The following is a 20,464-nucleotide window of genomic DNA, read 5'->3' on the forward strand; positions in this document are numbered from 1 at the left end:
TTTTGCAGGCAGATGGTTGATTTCTGTGGGGTACCTTGAAGGAGCGCGGAGCAGCCCTGGGGGACCAGAGATAGAGATGTGGGCCCTGCTAAATGTGCCTCTGATTCTGTCTCTTCTCATCCCCACTTCGGTGTGTCCCCACCCACCACCTTAACCCCCCCCCCCCCACCCTTGCCTCTCTCATCTCATTTTCTTCTTCTAAGCTTTGGTCCCTTATTGCCCTAGTTACAGATTTGCTCGTACTAGTAAATTAAAGGCATTTTAAGTGATTTGCATTGCCTTCCCCCCAAGTGTTTTGACACAGGTCAAATCAGGTTAGATGAGCCAGGGTGTGTGCAGTGGGCAGGAGACTACGCAGAAAGGGAACCCTGAGCAAGAGTTTACTATTTATGCCCTACAAATAGTAGACATGCTTTCTGCCTGGGCTTTCGGATGAATTTCAGTAATAGCTTGTCAATGATATCCAGGCTGCTTTAGGTGCTGGCTAATGGAAGCCCCTCCACCACTCCATCGACTTTTTACTTGGGTCACTGCACAGTCTTGGTCACCAGAGCAATGAGGGAATTCCCACTGCCAAGTCCCCCTCCACAGCAGAAAGCTGATCAGTTAATCAAGGCAGGGAAGTCCCGCCACCCCTCCCTCGGCTGGTCAGGCCGGAAGGTGCAGGCTCATATGAGGACAGAGAGACCATCTTCTGCATCCTTTCGAGTCTCCGAATAGGACACCTGGACTTGCACAATTGTGTTTTTATCGTAAAAACACGGGTCTTGGAAAGAAAGGCATGTCCGAAAGAAATCAGAGTTGTCAGCAAGCATACATCCTATCTAGCAGGGCCCCAGTTCTGCCTCTGACCTGGAACGCAGCAATGTCAGAAGTAGATGAGGGTTTGTTTCTCGTTTCTCTTAGCCCTGTTTTTACCAGTTGTTTTACTTTGCAACAGCGGTGGAGTTGTTGCTTTGTCTCGTTTCTAGGACCTCTCATTCCATACTTACTGGTCAAAGATAGGATGGCACTCCCACGAGGTTCCTGCTGGTTGCCTGCACTGGGATTCTGATCAAGAAGGGTGGGTGGGATCAGAGTGGAGCTAACAGCTTGTTGTCGGAGTGCAGTGATGGTGTCTGTAGCCGGCTGTGCAGTGACTGGTTCTTACCACACGGCTAGGAGTCAACCCACCAGGGTCACTGTGTAAACCAGTCATTCTTCTGACACATAGAATTATTCAGTTGGTGCTTACTTGTATTTACAATATGAGCTGTTCAGTTCAAATATATGTATAGAATTCTTTTGCAGAGAGACTTTATGATATATGTTGTACTCCGATTTTCTCAGAGTTTATAAATTGACTTTGTAAATATTGAAACATTATGTAATTGAAAAAATAAGGCTTCTTACCCAGAAATGATACGCATTTCCTTTTCCCGAGCGTCTTCAAACTTTTCATATAGGTTTTGCTTCTTGTCGCTCATGATTTCTCACTTTCACGGAATTAAAAAAAAATGTTTAAAGGGTTCTTTGTGTGGCAGAAAGTATATTATTGATACGAGGACTTTAAAACTCAAAGGCAGAAGTGTTTATTAATTATTTTTAACCAGCATTCAGCTGAGTTACTCCATCAACCACCAGTGCACCCCACAACACACACACTCACGCACACAAATATAGACGACATTAAAGCCACCTCGTGCTGCGATGAGTGCATGAGCCATAATATACACCAGGTGTAGTAATTAGCAGGCACACGAAGGCTGCCTATTTGTCTGGTTTTGCTGCTGTTACTGTATCCCCCTGTGTTTTCACACCATCAGATAGTGGGATTTAATTGAGGCCACATCAGATGAGGCATTACTGACACCTTTAATTGAATGAGCATCCAGGGAGGATTAACTCATAATATTGATTGGCTTTTAGCCACTTGCTCAGAAGGGTGTCTGGGTAGCTTATTAGTTGCCTTTATTTACACCTTTATGCAAAGAGTGCAAATAGGAATTCTTAGTGCAATATGTTTTTCTAAGTACTCTTAATAACTTTTTTAAAAGGACTGATAATAAAAATGCAAATTTATTTAATTTTTTATTAGCCAGTCTGAATAAATACGTGTTAAATGTATGTGGCTGCGCATTCGCGTATACCTGGTGTTTTGAAAGATGGCTCTAGGAAAGCCGCCAGAAGCACTTCATCAAAGTGCTTCCATTCTGAATGATGCTAATCAGCTATTAGAAAATAGACATGGTCGAAGAAAATTGCTGAAAATGCTCAGCGCAGTTACTGCAGGAGAGCGTGTACCGCACGGTGGCAGGAAAGCCCATGAATCAGGGCAGGGCACGATGTGTCTTGGATTATGATCTATGGCTGGAGAAATGCTCCAAAGCCATAGCCATGTTCAAGGTTTTGCAGTTTTTGTTTTTCTAATTACTAGAACTATGTTTCAGCTAACCATGTCAATCTCTACCCTTCAGGGGCAGAATGGGAAAACAAACGTCTTGAGCGTTAGTGTTGCTTTGTTTTTAGCAAGGGGGAGAAAGGAATGTCTAGGTATTTTTCTTTATTCGGACCTTCTGCAGGAGGCAGTGGAATTTGCATTATAATAGGGTAGTGTGTATGACTTGTTACACTGTATAACTCATCTGCTTTTACATAGCACACTTAATTATGCACTGCTTTGAAACACCTTATAATTAAGTTTGCATATGATGTCTTTAAGTTATTGCTCGACTGTAATAATACATGCATACTGTCTTCACGATTGTTTATAAGCATGTTTCTTTTCATTATTCCTGTTTAGCTGTGAAAAATCTTCATGCTAACTCAACACCACTTTTGATGATCTTTGAAAATTACCTTGGCTTGCTTTTATGGTTATTACATATTCTCATTTTATTCTCATTTCTCCCCTCCCCCGCCTCTCACTCCTTTTTGATCATAACTTGATATGATAGCCATCGATATGAGTTTCATGCAGCCCCAATTCTTTATGTCTTTAAAAATGGATTCAAAATCATTAGAGAAGAAAACTGTGACTGTTAGAAGCCTATATATTAATGTGTTATATTTCAGCCACCCAATAGTTCCACTCATCACAGACATGAAAAACAAGCGAGTCTTCAAGTGCAGCTTCCCCAAGCCTCACTGCTCTCTCTGCCCGTGTCTGCAGCTGTGTTAACCCGGTCTTCCTCTGCTTTCCCGCGCCCCTCTCCTGGTCTCTCTTTGTCTTATCTCCCTTGTATATCTGGCTACTCAACAGTATCTCCTCCTGCAGAGCCCATTGATGTTCACAGACCAAGCCCAACAAGATGTCATCATGGTCCTAAAGTTCCCCTCCAACTCCCCTGTCACTCACGTGGCAGCCAACACCCAGCCCGGCCTGGCCGCTCCGGCTGTGATCACAGTCACTGCCAATAGGCTGTTTGCCGTGAACAAGTGGCACAACCTTCCCGGTGAGTAAAGAAACTGAGCACCGTAAGAAATGCTAACTGCCGAATGCCGTATAAGGAGGTGGCAGCCCCTCCCCGCCTTAAATGTACGGTATCTCGACATTCTGAGCTTTTAATTTTCTCACATTAGTAAGAATCAAAATGAATAATAGTTTGAAAGGCCCGGGGAAGTCCCATCTGAGCCATCTAGTACAAATGTTGAAGCATAAACTATTTTTTGGCATCTAGTGGTTTGTCTTTATTCCTCAGAGATAAATATTGTTTCTAATATAAAATTTTAATATAATAATGCTCTGTATTGTCTCCATAAATAGTGCACACGTTTTATGCATCAGGCATTCCCCCCTTTCCATGCACTCATCCACTGACTCGTTAAACACTCCGATTGTCTACAGTGTGCCAGAAACGGTTTCTGGTCATGCGTTGTGCCATTTGGTGTGGGTGGTAGAAGAAAAGCACATTTCAAGTACACAGAGAGCATGCTGCAAACCCACTGAGCGCACTCTGCTCCCCACAAAGTGCTAGCTAACCGGTGCCTGCAAAGCCCAGTCCAGCTCAGAGCCACCTTGCAGGACAGAGGAGAACCTCCCAGAGGGTGTCCACGCCTTAATTCTCAGTGCCGTGCCGTGGACTGTGTCTACATCTTTCTCATGGGGAGCAAAAGGCAAGTCCAAACTGCTGACCTCCTTTAGCCTCTGTGGGCGCTTAACCACAGCATCATCAGAACTCAAAGACACAGTCAAATCTACGACCTTGGAGCTGAACTTAGAAGACAGAGTAGAACTGCACCCTAATGTTCCAGAGACCGTCCTGCAGAGCAACTGGGGGGTTGAACACTGACCTAGTGGTTACCAGCCCAGTGCGTGGCCATGTTGGTGTTCGGTCCGTGCAGTCGGTTCTGACTCAGTGAGCCCAGCACAACAGAAGGAAACACTGCCTGGCCCTGAACCAGCCTCACTGTTGTTCCTATGTTGTTCCCATTGTCAGTCCATCTCGGTGAGGGCCTTCCTCTTTTTGGCTGCCCCTCTGATTTAGATCGGGCTCTTTAAGTGCTGAATAGCCATGCTAATGAAAGGCAAGACAATAAAATAACCATTAGAATCACAAACTGTGCAAGTCTGAAGAGACATTAGAGTTCAACCAGTCCAGCCCTGTGTTTTACCGATGAAGATACTGGAGATCTTGCCTTATTCAGAGCCAGGTTGGAACTCAACTTTCTAACTCACATCTTATGATTGCTCACCCTGGGATTTACGGCCTCTTCTGAGAGCAGGAATGTTAAACCCTGAATGTAGTCCTGTTTGGCCACTGGCTAGATTGTTGCTTTTTTTAAGAACAAGGGGGGAAAATGTTTTAAGGTAGCGGAGATTATAGGCCCTCCCCCATTAAAATTTCTGTTTAATAATCTGTTGCCAAGACCACCAAGATTTACGAGGGCTGTCAGCCTCATCGATCTCTCAGGGCGCTGCTGGTGGGTTCAAACCATTGACTTTTGGGTTAGCAGCCCACTGAGAACAAGGCATCCTTTCAGGCTAAACAGTGACAGGTGTGGGCAGAAGCCTTGGTCTCACCCTCTACCCTTAGTTTGGAAAGTCTTGGCCCTGGCCTCTGCCCCAACAGGGCGCTCTTGCTGCATGCTGAGGTCCATTCAGACGCATTGCAACAGAATGAAACACTGCTCCGTTCTGTGTCACCTTCCCAAATGCTGCCGTGGGTGGGCCACTCCCACTGTCTCTCTCCTTTTCCAGTGCTCAGGAGGTGAGCGGATAGTCCATTGTAATGCACACTCTAAACACCAAGGACCAAGCTACTGGCACGCCCCTGGTTGAGCAAGCCCAGTTCCCCGAGCACGTGGATAGCACAGGGCCAGGCAGCGTTTCATTGTCTTGTACAAAGGCTAATTTTGAGTCAGAACATACTTGTTGGCACCTAACAACAACAAGCACTTGGTACCCAGATGTTTAATGCCCCACTTCCATATTTTCTATAAACATGTAAGGTTTTTTAAAAGAACCCTTGTGGCACAGCAGATTGCTCTTTGGGCTGCTAACCTCAAGGTCGGCAGTTTGAAACCACTGGTGTCTCCAAAGGAGAAAGACGAGGCTTTCTACTCCCACAGAGTTCCAGTCTTGAGAAACTCACAGGGCAGTTGGATTCTGTGCTACTGTGTTGCACTGGGTTTTTGTAAGGGCCTTTGCTCACACGTGCCTCTACCACTGTACCACTGTGGTGCATCCAGGAGGTCCCACCCAAGCTCACCTTTCTGTAAGATGAGCCCATGAGGGACTTCATAGGTTCTGCTCATTCTTTGCCGATAACTCTCCTCAGTGAGTCATGCTTTTTGCCAGAACAATATGATACGGCAATCTTCCTCAGATAAACAAAAAATGACAGCATCCTTGAACAGGGGAGTTCACAGGTGGCTTGAATTCTTGAATGTGATGTCTAATTTTTAACTACATCAAAAACTATTAAGCACTCCTGATCGGTGTCACATTTCAAGTCTGTTTAAATACGCCTGATCTCGTCATCCTTATCTTTTTCTATCATTATTTATCAATATATCGATTCAAAATGAACATCAACAATCCCTAACACTTACTCTGCATTTAATATCAAATTCACGTTATTCTATTTTTAAGATTCTAGGTGTTTGCTAAAGGATATGTGGTTTTGTTCATTAGACAACTAACTCCTGCCCTTTCTTTGAGTAGGTTATGGATCTTGATTTAAAATTAAAAATCCTTCTTATCTTCTCATCTAAAAAAGCCTTCTAAAGTTTCTTTAAAAAATAGCAACTAACATTTTTTGTAATGGCAGGTCGATTTATTTAGATTCTCAGTACATTTCTCACTTAATTGCTTCAACAGCCCTTGGATGTACTTAAATATTTAAATTGAACCAATTGAAATTGCCATTAAAACAATCCCTTTATTGGGGCCTCTTGCAGCTCTTATAACAATCCATACATCAATTGTGTCAAGCGTACTTGTACAAATGTTGCCTTCATCATTTTCTAAACATTTACTTTCTATTTGAGCCTTTGGTCTCAGCTCCTGAAATTGCCATGTTTTCAGATCAGAAAGGCCAGGTGTTGGTAATTCCACCTGGCCTCAACCTCCCCCATTTTACAAAGCAGAAAATGGAAGCGCCCAGAGGCTGCTTACCTTGCTCAAGGTCATCGAGGCAGTCAGTGGCAGAATTGGGATTTGAGGCCAGTCCAAAGATGGTCCACCTCAGACTTCTTTTACTGGCAGTTTGCTTTCATGTTCTACAATCCCGGAATCAAGAGAAGCAGAGAACAAATCTGAAGGCCTTTGTTTTAATGGCTCTTACTGGAAGAAACAGCACAATAGGCCCTGGCGGTGTGGTGGGCTCAGCAGGGGCTCCTGGGGGGGGGGTGTGGATCAGACCTCCCTTTGTATGTTGGCCCCTCAAGACAGTCAGGCAGAGATTTCCTAAATTCATCCCACGGCATTCCTTGGCACATCTCACATATTGCCCAAGCACTAACTTGAGTGTTTGTGAGTCTATAAAAGGTGACCAATGTAAGATATGACAAAGTAGTAATTTATAAATTATCAAGGGTTCATGAGGGAAGGGGGAGCAGGGAGGGAGGGGAAAAATGAGCTGATGGCAGGGGTTTACATGGAGAACAAATGTTTTGAGAATGATGAGGGTAATGAATGTACAAATGTGCTATATGCAATTGGTGTATGCATGGATTGTGATGAGTTGTATGAGCTCCCAATAAAATAATTTTTTTTAAAAAGGTGCCCAATAGAAAATATTTGGATGACGGTTCAGAATGTCACAATTAGATCTGAAGAGGTCACTTGTTCTCTTAACCTTTTGCCTTAGAGTTTAGAACTTGCCTAAAGTTGTAAGTCTTGGGGTAGATTGAGCTGCTAAACACAAGGTTGGAAGTTCAAACCCATCAGCCGCTCCACAGGAGAACGATGAGGCTTATCGAGCCCCTGTAAAGGTTTACACCCATAGAACCCCTCTAGAGTGTCATTATGTGTCAGAATCAACTCAGTGGCCGTGGATTTAAGGTCACATAACTAGTCAGTGGCAGCTTCTGATTCTTCGTACACATTCTACTCCATAACCTACAAAATCTCTTTTCACTTACAAAATAAGTATACCTGATTTTCCAGAGCCATTTTGAGAACTGAACAAACTATTCTGAGTATAAATTGATCTCTCCTGGTCATTTGCCTCTGAGTATTTTTAAATTAAAACCATGGAAATATTAAATATTAATCAAACTTTAAAAAAATAACCTCAATCAAGTCTTGAGGAAAATACTTCAGCCACATGCATTTAACGGCAACATCTATCTGTGGGGAGCTTTCTGTATTTTTATTCAAACTTTCAATTGATTGACTTTCCGTGATGGATGAAACATTAAATGCTCCCTGACTCGGAGCTTTCCCCTTTCTCCGTCATAAATTGCCACTGCTGTGGATCCTTTGTGCTGCTGCGTTCAAAACTGCCGTTTTAAGAAGTAACAAAAAAATAGTATTTGCTACAGTCAGCAGATGGTTGTCACATTTTGTTTTCAGCACGCTTTACCACTTCATTTTGTTTGGCGGCAGTCTCCGAGGTTGCCCGTCAAGCATCTGCTACGGCTTATGGCCCAGGACTGGAGCACTGTGGCACCGGTTCAGAATGGCACTAATCGAAAATAAATGTTTAATAAGCTAGCCATAAAAGCACCTGGAGTTTTGTCTCCCCTTTAAATTTAACAAAACTGCATCAAAGATTCGGAGGTTGGAAATAATTCTACGTAAGGTTTTGAATCATGCATTTTTATATAGCTTTACATATGAAAAAAATAATGCTTTTTTAAAAATCTTTTGTGAATTCTAGCTCATCAAGGTGCTGTTCAAGACCAGCCATTCCAGCTGCCTGTGGAAATCGATCCTCTCATAGGTCTGTCACTTCCTCCTCTCTTTGCGATTCATTAAGCGCTGTATGGTGGCCCTGAAGTGTAGATTACAGTTGTTTTTCACTTGCTGGTTGCTGGGAATGGAATTTTCCTGATAAACCATTTGCATGCAAATTGGAATGCAATGAGCTGTGGCATGCTGGTATTTCATCAGCTCCCCCTCGTTGGTTTGCCTAATTTGAACAGGCCTAGGACGCTGTCACTGAAAATTAATATGGATGCTGTAATAATGTGTGATTGAGAATGCGCAGGAAGTACTGTCAGGATAATATTGGATCTTTTCATCACTCAGACTTGTTGATGAGCAGGAGTGAGGCCCGTTATGATGAATTGGTGCACCAGTAATGTGATGGAGCTTCTTTGCTGGGGAAATGTTCATAATAACAGTGGGGTTCTTAGCAAGCACTGCGTTGCGGAAAATAAAGCCAGTGCCAGGATTTCATCATTAGAGGAGATCAATCCTTTCTTCCTGGGCCCTCGGTTCATGCGCAGGGGATTAATGTGCGATTGCAGAGCAGTTTCCGAGTGGAAATATATGGCCCAGCCAGTGGCAGTGTTAAGATATTTGTGTTCATTTTCCTAGGCCCCTACAGCCTAGTAGATTGCCACTGGAGGGTAAATTGGTTGGGGGTGGGGGAGTGGGGGGGATACTAGGGAGGACCCCCGGAAAAGCTCCTGGGATGAAATGAGCATCTGCAGTGGCCGACTTAGAATGCTGCCCTGCAGGGACACCTTTTGAGTTAGGTTCTCAGAAGCCTCCAGCGTTGCATTTTGACCCTCCTGTATGGGGATTTCAGATGTGGCTTCGCACAGAACATTAAGCCGTGATATCGAAGAGCCTATTTACTACTTTTAGAATAGAAAGCATACTTGCATTGTATGTGGACATAGACTACCAGCCCGATGGTGGGCTTGACGTTTTGCCAAATTTCCTTGGCACAAATAATTTGTGAGGATTTTTAAAATTTCAGTTAAAGTGTACGAATGAGCTGGTTTATTCCCTTAAATCCAAGGTGTGCCTTCTGTGCAGTAAAGAGGGGAAGAGCCAGCAGTCACAGATGGACCACGAAGGACTAGAGTAACCTAAATCTCAAAACGAATTCACTTATCACTTACTCAACTCTAGACAGAAATCTAGATGCAATTTTCTGTTTGTAGGATAAATATAATTCTGGTTCCTCGATCTTGCTTTACTTTGAGTAGCTATAATTTGATGTAAATCTATCTATCTATCTATATATATATATATATGTTAAATGCTAATTTGGGTAAAATGAGAAAAAAGGAAGATAATAAAGCCCATTTGCTAAGTATTTAAAGCATTGTTTCTGAATTTATTGGCTCATCATTTGCTTTAAAAGTTGACTAAATGAATTCGGTATTGTCATTCTCGAGACCAGTCTCCAGTAAACTTTTTCTCCAAAGGGACAGAAAAGAAATCTTCTAGGTTTTGTGGGCCATATGGCCTCTGACTCAACTAATCAACTCAACCAGAATAGGACAAAAGCAGTCATAGAAAGCACATAGCAAAGTTAGCGCCTGGTTCCATAAAGACTGCATCGGAATCCAGGCCCTGGCCGGGCTTGCCCTCGGGGCCGCTCTAAACCAGTGGCCGTCAGACTTCATGCTGCTCCACTCCCTAAAACAACTGTTTGAAGCCCTGTACCTTCCCAGCAACTAACAATGTCCAACACACATTTTTAATCATTTTATAATTTCTGGCTTTGTATGATCGTCAACATTTGACTTCATGTGATAGACGTTTAGTCCAATTATAACTTGCATTCAGTTTAAAAAAAAACGTTTATTGAAAATATATCTATCATGAAAAGAATGGGTCTCTCTTCCTCTCTCCCACCCTCCATTAGCTCATGTGGGCGTAAGTCAACATGGTTTATTGCTGAGTGCAAAGGATTTGCCTTCAGCTCTCTTATTTCTTTTGTTCTTCTAGATAGATAGAAGCGCTGAGGAAATCTTGCTCACATCGGGAAATGATAGCAAAGAGTCTTGTTTGAACAATGTCACACAAATCTTTGAACTCTTTCTGAATTATGTGACAAAATACACATGGTAATCTCTCAAAAATGTTTATGGCCCATCATTAAAATAGCCATCAATTTAACAATCTATCATTGTAACTTATTTTTAATGATCTAGCAATTGATAGCTTTGATTAGATCCTCCTTTAATTTTATTGAGCGTAATGAATTAGCAATCACCTGACCTGCAAAATGATTTGATACCCAGGCATTCGCATCCTTAACATCCCCTCAGAGTTCTGAATTGTTGCTTTTTTTGCCGCCCAGCGGTTGTTGTGTCCGTTGGGGGTGGGAGGGCACCACTTTGTTTGCTCCGGAGAAGAAGGGCCTGTGGAAAGGGAAGCAGAAAAGGAAAACTCACTGGAGGGCTCTCAGGCAAATCAAGGGAACACATGAAAGTAGAGAGACTAGATAGAAATTGATTCTTTTAAAACCATCTGTGCCTGTGACTCCCTCGGGACATCTTGTGCCCCCAGGGGTGTGCGTGCCTCCGTTTGAAGACTGCTTATCTAGAAAAATATACCTAATTTTCATTGAATAAAAATACTTTTAGTATTGAATCTCAAGCAGTTTACCAGGGAAAACCGTGAGATAAATGGAAAGGCAATTGTAAGCTAGTTTTGTTGTTGTTTGTTGTTCTAGACGGGAGAGCGGTGTAAATGACAAGGAGGCATTTGCTTGGGAAATATTCATGGATGTTCTTAAGAGGACATCACACTGCCCCCTTGGGGACTTGGCAGTTGACTCCACTCGCAATCATGCAGAGGCTCAATCCCAGAGAGGTAGCTTCCCCAAAGAGAAGGCTGGAAAAACTGACCAGTGAAAATTTATCTCATGAGACCAGGAGTCAGCCATTTTGACAATTTCATATAGATTGAAGGCCTGTAATAACAGTGTAGAAACCACCACACACCTTATTTTTAATGGCTAGGTTTCTTGACATTGTGTGTGTGCGTGCATGTATTTAATTATAACTCTATATAATGCCATATACATACAGTCATGTATACTTATATCGACACACACACCCAGAGGGGCGTCAGTATGTTTGTGGTCAAATGGAATAAAGAGTTGATGACGTTTCTCCGTGCACGGAGTTGGACTGCAGTAGAATAAGCACCATGTCTCCCAGTGATCCCCTCTGCGCCCCGTAAGGAGCCTCCCTGTGGGCAGGAGGAGGGAACGGGCCTTGATCTGCGATCCTGACCCTTTAATGACTGGGTGGCTCTCGAGCCCAGTCGTCCCCCATCTTAGGAGGCCGCAGTCACCAGTTCTGGAACAATCGCAAGTAGATGGAACTGTGGCAGACTCGACTGAGTTGTGCACGTCAGTATTTCACTCTGGGTACACGTGCGCGAGGGGGCCTTCCAAAGTGTCATGGAAAGTAGAAGGAAACGATACGGATGTGTCCACGAGCGTGGTGAAGCCCTCTGGCTCGCGTGCCATGGTGTGTCTGCCTGGAGGGCAGCGAATGTTCTTCCTCTTCTTGTGCCCCCACGCTTCGTTCCAGCACAGCCCCCGGAGAGTGCATATTTTGAACATATTTTTCCCTCTTGTATGATTTCTAAGCCTTCTATTAAATGGCCCACATTAGCTTTGTTATTATGTACAACATATGTAAATACTCAGATAGAGATCTGCTTCCGGGTGTTTGCAGTGCTGTATTTATAGGTTGGTTGTTGTTGTTGGTGGTGGTGGTGGTGGTGGTGGTGGTGGTGATGGTGGTGGAGGAGTTTTCTTTTGTTTTCAGAAGACTAAGGGTACAAAGGAGCTGAATAACCAAATAAGCGGTAATTTCTTTTGTTCTAATTTGTTGTACATCAAGATTCTTTAGCAGCAAAGGAGCCATTATTTGTATTGAAAAGCTAGTGGAAAACAACCCTTGGCTCACCAGAAACAAAGCTCTCTACTTGATGGGTCTCATAATGCCAAAGTAGGCATCTCCGGGGCGGCCCATTTTCTGATCTCGGCACGTGTGATAGTGTATTTCTAGAGGATTCTCTCTCTTCCCGTGTGCCTTGATGTCCCACCTCGGGACTCCTGACAAACCCCATCGTAGGTGCTTGGCAGCATTTTACAAACACAGTGCCGACCAGTCTGATTTTATTGCTGAAATGAGGAGTACGAAAGTGGCAGTGCGCTGTGTTTGACTTTCCGATTGCCAGGATCTTCGATAGTCTTCCTCCTCTTCCCTACAGCTGTAAACAGGGGACGTGGGAACCCACATCCAGTCAAGTTAAGGACCCATTAAAGCCAGAGGAGGACAAGTTGCTACAGTATTTCAAATATATGACATTTAAATTCTAATATCTCTTCCCGTGACAAAGACGGTAAAGGTAATAGATTGTCACAACATGAATCCGTTCTCATGACAATAGATGTAATGAGACTGTCAGAAACGCAAACCTAGACATGAGGCAGCCTGAAGATGATAATCTAGTTGGGTGTCCTGCCTAAGAGTTAGAACGCTCGTTCTCTGAATCGTCGGCTGTTTAAATTGTACGATGTGATTTCGTTCCTCTAGACAAAAATGGTTGGATGGAGCAACCAACATGAATTCTTTTTACTAGTGGGATGTATGTCCGTACTTAGTTTTTCAAATATTATATTTGAAATACAAGGTCAGGTATCTGTTTAGTGGACCAGCCCTTTGCCCACGGGTTTCACGGCTTTGTGGGCTTTCCTCTCCCCCCTCTCCACCCTCGCAGCCGGCAATACGGGTATGCACAGGAGGCAGATCACGGACCTCTTGGACCAGAGCATCCAAGTGCACTCCCAGTGCTTCGTCATCACTTCGGACAACCGCTACATCCTCATCTGCGGCTTCTGGGATAAGAGTTTCCGCGTCTACTCTACCGACACAGGTAACTCGCTTTCTTCCCCTGAGCCCCGAGGGCCACCTCGAGAATCTCTAGGAGAGTTCGGAAGCGCTTTCATCCCCCGCCGTCCTCAGACGGTAGAACTCTGGAAGTTTCCAAATCAGAAGTGAGAGAAGACGTGCTTTCCTCCTTTCACGCAGCCGTGCCCGCCGCAGCGCAGGGCGAGGTCCCGCCCTCGGGGTATTTGTCAGAGGCGGCTACCTGCCGGAGCTCTCGCCCCGGGCCACCTGCCCACCGCGCGTCCTGGCACGTAAATGCCGCGTGCGCACGCGTCTGCGTAGTCTTCCAGCGCACGCACTTGCATGCAGGTATCCCCCGCTTTTGTACTAGTCCATGGCGCTTTCGGGCCGTACTGCAAAGACTCATTAAGAGAATCCTTGGGGAGTAGAAATTTTGTCTCCACCCCAAACACTTAACCGTCGTGAAGAAGAGTAGCTGACTACGGACTCTGTGTGGGACAGGAACTCTTGTTGAGATATAAACGTCTAGGTCTAAATATTCCTTTGTATGCCTGTCCACAAGGGACAAAGCAAGCGCAACCCAGTATGACCATAGAAGGGCCAATCCAGGACGTGTTTGCGAAGTTTTTTTGCGGTAGAAAATTGAGAAGCTTTGAAAAATTCAGGGGATTCTCCATGAAATATTTTGGGAACTACTAGAAAGTGAGATAAACTTACAGTATATGAGTAGTTATAGCTTTAAAGTAATTACAATTAAATATTAATGTATCTACGGAACTACATTTTCAACTAAAACAAGAATCTATCAATTTAATCTTGATGACATGTTGGAATGGAAAATTCTCTTTCGTTGAAATTCCTACTTAATTAACTGTTACACAGTAAATCATCTTACAGTCTCCTTGTTGGTAATTTTTTCAATAGCAGTCATCTATGTTCTTGCTTTAATATATTATATTGAACATAAAATTGCTTTCGATTACCCAACGTTTGCCCTGAATGTATTTTATGATACGATTCCAACATGGCGAGGAGGGAGTATGGCTTTGTGTTGGGCTGCTCACCATGCAGTTAGTTAGCAGTTTGACACCACCAGCCAGACACGAGGGAAAGACAAGCCTTTCTACTCTCGGAAAGAGTGGCAGTCTTGGAAACCCACCTGGGCAGCCCTACCCTGACGCATAGGCTTCCTGTGAGTCAAAATTGACTCAGTGGTAGTAAGTATGAGAGAGTAGGCAGAAATTGTTGAATATGTACAGTTTATAGAACAAATTTTTACTAACCTTTATTTTTACCAACAACTGTATTCATTTGTCTGTTTTGTCTTCTTGGAATTGGTAACCTAGATTTCTTATAGTTTGCATCTTTAGTCTATAGATCCAAGAAGGGAAAAGAAATTATCATTCAAGTTTTTCTGATTAATTGGCCTTTTTCTAAATGCTCACATCTATGAGCTGTTTGACCATTGACTCTAAAACTCCTCTAGAATGCCCCTAAAGATGGAGTGGGGGGTTGGTTCATTTTCCTAAATATACTAGTAATTTTAATATTAGAATCCAAATATTAACATTTCCTTTCAGTAGTATGCTCATGACAAACAGCATTACCATCTCAAACAGTTCCTTTCTTGTCAGACTTAACAAGTTAAAATCTCATTACTTCCTCTCACAAGATTTTCTTCGGTAAATATTCTAATGCATTTAAATAATCTATTTAAAATGTACACACAAGGTGAAGGGAGACAACGGATAGTGTAAGACATGAAATAATAACAATATATAATTGATCAAGGATTCCTGAGGGTGAGGGAGGGAGAGGGAAAAAGAGGAGCTTATACCAAGGGCTCAAGTAGAAAATGTTTTGGAAATTATGATGGCAACATATGTACCAATATGCTAGATATAATTGATATATGGAATGTTATAAGAACCTCCAATAAAATGATAAATAAATGAATTATGAGTAACTTAAAAAATATAAAAGGTACACACAAGAAAATTCTTTTTCTAAATGTGTTTGCTTCTAGTTGTGTGCGTTTTGAGGTGCGTAAAGGAGCACAGTCAAGATCAGAGCAGCTTTCTCATCCCCCCAAGACCCCGTGAGCTGCCCCTTTGTGCTCAACCCCCTGGTTGCCACTAGTCCACTCAGTGGTTATGCTTGTGCCTTTCCCAGACCACCATAAATTGTGGTCATCAGTTATATTGAACTTGACCTTTGACATTTGCAGCTATTTTTGAATTTGTTGACTTCCAATTATTTGTCAACCTATACATAATGTTAATACTCAGAGTAAAATGATTCTTCCGTTCACATTGTCTTCAGAATTTACTGAAGTCTCTTACATGTGTGATGATAACGTGCCAGGCTCACTGTATCCAGTGAGGTAGCCAGAGCAGGGCTCGTTATTGCTCATTTTCCAGGGACAAACACCAGGCTTAGACCGATTAAGTAACTTGCTGAAATGTCTTTAACCAGTAATGGTAGAATGGAGCTGTTGGCCCAAGTCTTCTGACTTGGAGAGTGATATTCTTTGTGTTTATACCATGGTACCATATTCACACATCACCTGTCAGATACTGGTTAATTTGTCGGGCACTGTATGTCTGCCATGTTATGTTAAACTCAATGCCATTGCTCCTCCTCCTCCCCACTGAATTTCTGTGTGTTTGTGTGTTGTATGTAAAACATCTTCCTGAGTCTAACTGTCATTGTAGCGAGACAGACATAAATTGAGAAGGGAAGTTGTGGAAAGAAATCTCAGATTTCTAGCAGCTTTCTATCTTGTGTACAAACAAAACCTTGTGCTAGTTTTATTTAAAATAATTTCCATTTGGGTAGATAAGTGTTTTGTTTTTATGACACTCAGAATATTAAATATTTTCTCCTAAGTTTGGCAGAGAAGGAATGGGAAAATTGTATGATCAGTAATATATAGTGGCAAAGCCATCACAAGTGTTGAATTCAATTATATTTTAGCACTTACGCAAAACAAAAAAAAATCTCTTATTAGATTGGTCTGGGAGGTGTTGTGGATTTTAACAGGAAATTCTTTAGACATAAATCATGTTTTCTGCACAAAACCCGAACAGCAGAGGCAACAATAAAACCTTCCACCAGCAGTTGGAATGATTCGCAGGCCGCATTTCAGATTCAGTGGTGCAGAGTCTTGAGCTTGAGTTTTTTTAATTTGGAGCACTGCTGTCAAATAAAACATTAACTAGAAAATTTGTCCTGTCAAAAATGGGATTTTCTAGTACTTGTGGTAAAATTTGGTCATAGTGTGTGGAGAGGTGAACCGGTACGGAAGGAAGCACGAAATAGAGGCTGAGGAGCACTTAGGAGATTGTCAGAAAATAACTGGCCAAAAAGAGCAGGAGGTGTTTTACATGCTGTGATAGAGTTAGGAGTGGTGAAGCTCAGCCCCAGAGCTACAGCAAATACTGCTGGGGAAGCCTGCGGAACAGGGGAACGTCAACTTGAAAATATGCTGTTTTCCTATTGAGCCCAGAGAATACATTACAGAGAACACGTTGATTTGTGTTCAAATATGAAGCCCTTTAGATGTAACAACTTAAATGTCACTCTCTTATGTATAGCTTTTCTGACATTCATTCTGAATTTGCTTTTATCTTATTATTCTCACCAGTCTTACCTATTTTCTTTGGTAAATAGACCACTGTTAGCAATGACGTAGCTATTTGTGTTGAGTTGTCTAGTCCCTGTCTCCCCATTAAAAACCATGGAGTTGATTTCCACGCATAGCAGCCCAGGGTGGACCTGCCCCTGTGGGTTTCCAAGACTGACTCTTTAAGGGAGTAGAGCTCATCCTGCTCTCCGTCTCCCCCTTAAACCGTGAATACTATGAGGGCAAGGACCATATCGCCACCGCATCCATGGCACTGCTGCTGTTGGTCGTTTCCATGACGTTGATTCCCATTCGTGGCTAGTCCCTGTGAGCAGAGTAGGGACTGCTCAGCCTGCAGGCTTGTCAAGGTCCTGCTCTTCCATAACCAGCTTGCCAGGCCCGTCCTCTGAGAAGAATGGGTGGGTTTGAACTGAATCCTTTTAGTTAGTAGTACAATGTTCAACCCATTGTACTACCCAGAGACTCTAAGAAGCCCTAATCCTTGACACTTAGTTTGTGCTCAGTAAACATTTGTTGATAGAAGAATCCTTATAACTCCTGCTGCGGCAGATAGTTATGAGTGCTCAATTTTGTAATTAGTGATGGCTGTTCCTCTCTTCCTGTCTTACCTACAAATTACTCTGTTCCAAATATGAATCTATAGACAAGACATAGTACATGTAGGTTACCTGCTCGCCGTGGTTTCAAGCGTACACTGGGGTCTTGCATTTAGCAGCCCAGTGCTTAACCTCAGCACCACCAAGGTTCCCAAGGCAGCTCTAGCTGGGCTTTAGCCACCAGCCTTCCCATTAGTAAGTAAGTCAACCACGTCACCATTTGTGCTACTCAGGGACACACAGTTTACCAAGAGACTGCATCATATTCTTCTTTGTGTAAATAGGATATGAAGTAAAAATTATTACATTTTTATATCTAATTTGATTTTCAATCTTACCTTATTTTTTTGAGAATGCTCTCACTTTATTCTGCATAGTCTTTATTTATTTATATAAGATGATTTTTAAGTGACAGATATTGATTTGATTTAAAAGGTTTAAAATGTTTTAGAAGTGAATGCTTTGAACATTTAGCAGTTAAAGCATCTCCTTTGGTTGAAGTTTTTCTCCCTCTTAGTCACAGATGAAAAAATGTAATTCATTTTGCAGTTGGAAATTTAAGCAAATCTGATTTTACCACTGCTAGTAGCTCTAAGGAGTCCTGGTAGCGTGGTGGCTGTGCTGGGCTGCCAACAGTCACTGTGGGAAAGACGGGCTCTCTACCCACAGGGGTGGTACCACCCTGTCCTCTGGGGTGGCTACGCGCCAATGGCCATGTGTAGTAGCTTTACATGCGTAAGATTGCTCCTCATGCATGAAAACACTGGATTCGATTCTTTATCGACTTTGTATAAACGTGGGCACATCATACGTCTGAGTTTGCATGCCTAACCTAAGAAACCCTTATTGGATTTTTAAAATCCAGGGAAAAATTACTCCCTTCATAATGCGTATTATCATATTGAAAATCTAAATGCATTTAGATACCAAAACTTACTCGAGGGCTTGAGCCTTAGAGTAGCCGAGGAGTGCCTGGGTGATATGCACACGGTTAGCACAGCCAGCTGCTCACTTCAAATGTTGGAAGTTCAAGGACACTTAGAAACACCTCAGAAGAAAGGCCTGGAGGTCTCCTTCTGAAGGCTCGGCCATTGGAGACCCTATGGGAGACAGTTCCACTCTGACACATGTGGGGTCCCCAGGAGTCAGAGTTGGCTTGAGGGCAACTGGTTATAATGTTAAACATGCATACGTTGTAGGCATAGTCTTGTAGGCATACCCTCTTTTTTCAATTTAGTGGTCTTTTTTTTCTGGAACAGTGAAATTACACTTTTATGAGCCCCACTGAAACTTAAAGAACCTTATGCTGATATTTAGGGCCTCCATTCTTTGGCATATCCACTCATGCATTCTGTTAACATTGTTTTCGAAAGAAATGCTAGCTGGATGCAATGGAGGGCCGGCTACAGATACTTAAATCCTTACAAAAGTTTGCATGAATTACAAATGCCAGCTCTGAAAGGTGAGGGCTTTGCTTTTTTCCCAGACACCTTCATACGAACCATTCGTGCTGTGCTTGAAGCCCCAGACACAAGTCCACGAGGCTCCTCTTCCTCCCTTGGTCACGATCATTACTCTCAGATAAGGTGCCCTGAGCTTGCCTTCATCATCCCCTGCCCCCAGGAGACTAAAACTTACACAGGGAAAGAATGACATGGCTCCAATTGCAATTGCAATAAATTAGTCCTTGAATTACAAACGTGCATCTGGAGACCTGACTTGAGAATGGAGAGCCTCCCCAGAATGACACGTATCATCCCGGCGTGTTGAGTGGTGTCAGGTGGATCTGTGGACTCACCATGAGCCCAGGGACAGCAGAGCTGCCTCCAGAGGGGATTCTCAGCTGTCCTCTTGATGGTCTTGCTCCCAAGGAGCCAGGGCTTGTGCTCAAACCATTCACCTTTCAGCAGCCAACCACTCGGTCATTTTCCCACCTGTGTCGACCACTTCAGACAGATAAATAGCTAACTACAGTACATTCACCGTCATGAATTCAGAGATGGGTGTGTGTTCATGGTGTGGACTAGAGAGTAGTTTTTCAGGAAGGCAGCTCAATTTTGTTTTGTTTCACTTTTGAATCGTATACAGTGAGTCCGGAGAAACTTTGAAGGTGGTTCACAATAAGAGATTCTCCAGGGTCTGCTTGAATCGTCGTTCTGATTTGTTATTAATTTGTAGTTGCTATTTATGGCCGGAGCTTAGCATGCCTTCAAACACCCTGTAAGTCGTTTTAACACATGCCTTTCAAAAACATTATCTTCACAGTTCAATTGCTCTTTCATTGTTCGGTATTCAAGGAAACGTTTAGGTTTGACCAGCTCAAATTACTGTAGAATCTGAGTTTTTAAATCCTTATTGTTTTATTAGTTAACTGGTCACTGGACACTTGGCTCTTGATAGCAATCTTAAAGAGAATTGTTGTATGTTACAGGAAAACTGATCCAAGTGGTGTTCGGCCATTGGGACGTGGTCACGTGCCTCACCCGTTCTGAGTCGTACATTGGGGGGAATTGCTACATTCTCTCGGGATCCCGGGACGCCACCCTTCTCCTGTGGTACTGGAATGGAAAGAGCAGTGGGATCGGAGACAACCCAGGCAGTAAGTACAACGTATTTTATGAGTAAACCTCCACCAGCGGCAGGTAATAGCACTTGCTTCTGAAGTTATCTTTTGTAAGATGATGAAAGTGGGACAGAATTTGCAAGTATATTTAATTTCTTAGCTATAATTTAAGGATCGACTACGTAGCCTTGCTATTAACATTTTGTGACCGTCGATAACTAAAATCTGAGCGTGGAATCTCATTATTCATGATAGAGTCATTTTTTATAGTCTGAAAATGCTGGTTCTCCATTGGAAAGGGCTGTCACTAAATAAAGGTGTTTCATTCATGAATAATAAACGATAAGGTAAAAGAGCAATCACATTATTTATTAAATTCATATTTTAAAGGCACAA

General features: G+C 42.9%; 1 protein-coding gene across 2 annotated transcripts in view; it reads left to right on the forward strand.

Moving 5' to 3' along the window:
- LRBA (LPS responsive beige-like anchor protein) overlaps positions 1–20,464 on the forward strand; it is a 706,055-nt gene that overhangs the window by 658,719 nt on the left and 26,872 nt on the right. For both annotated transcript variants that reach the window (XM_075543710.1, XM_075543711.1), the window contains exons 50-53: positions 3,257–3,434; positions 8,307–8,369; positions 13,133–13,288; positions 19,937–20,104. In XM_075543710.1, the coding sequence (XP_075399825.1) occupies positions 3,257–3,434; positions 8,307–8,369; positions 13,133–13,288; positions 19,937–20,104 (565 nt within the window). The remainder of the gene's footprint in view (positions 1–3,256; positions 3,435–8,306; positions 8,370–13,132; positions 13,289–19,936; positions 20,105–20,464) is intronic.

The sequence above is a fragment of the Tenrec ecaudatus genome, chromosome 3, assembly GCF_050624435.1.
Source record: "Tenrec ecaudatus isolate mTenEca1 chromosome 3, mTenEca1.hap1, whole genome shotgun sequence".
Classification (NCBI taxonomy): Eukaryota; Metazoa; Chordata; class Mammalia; order Afrosoricida; family Tenrecidae; genus Tenrec; species Tenrec ecaudatus.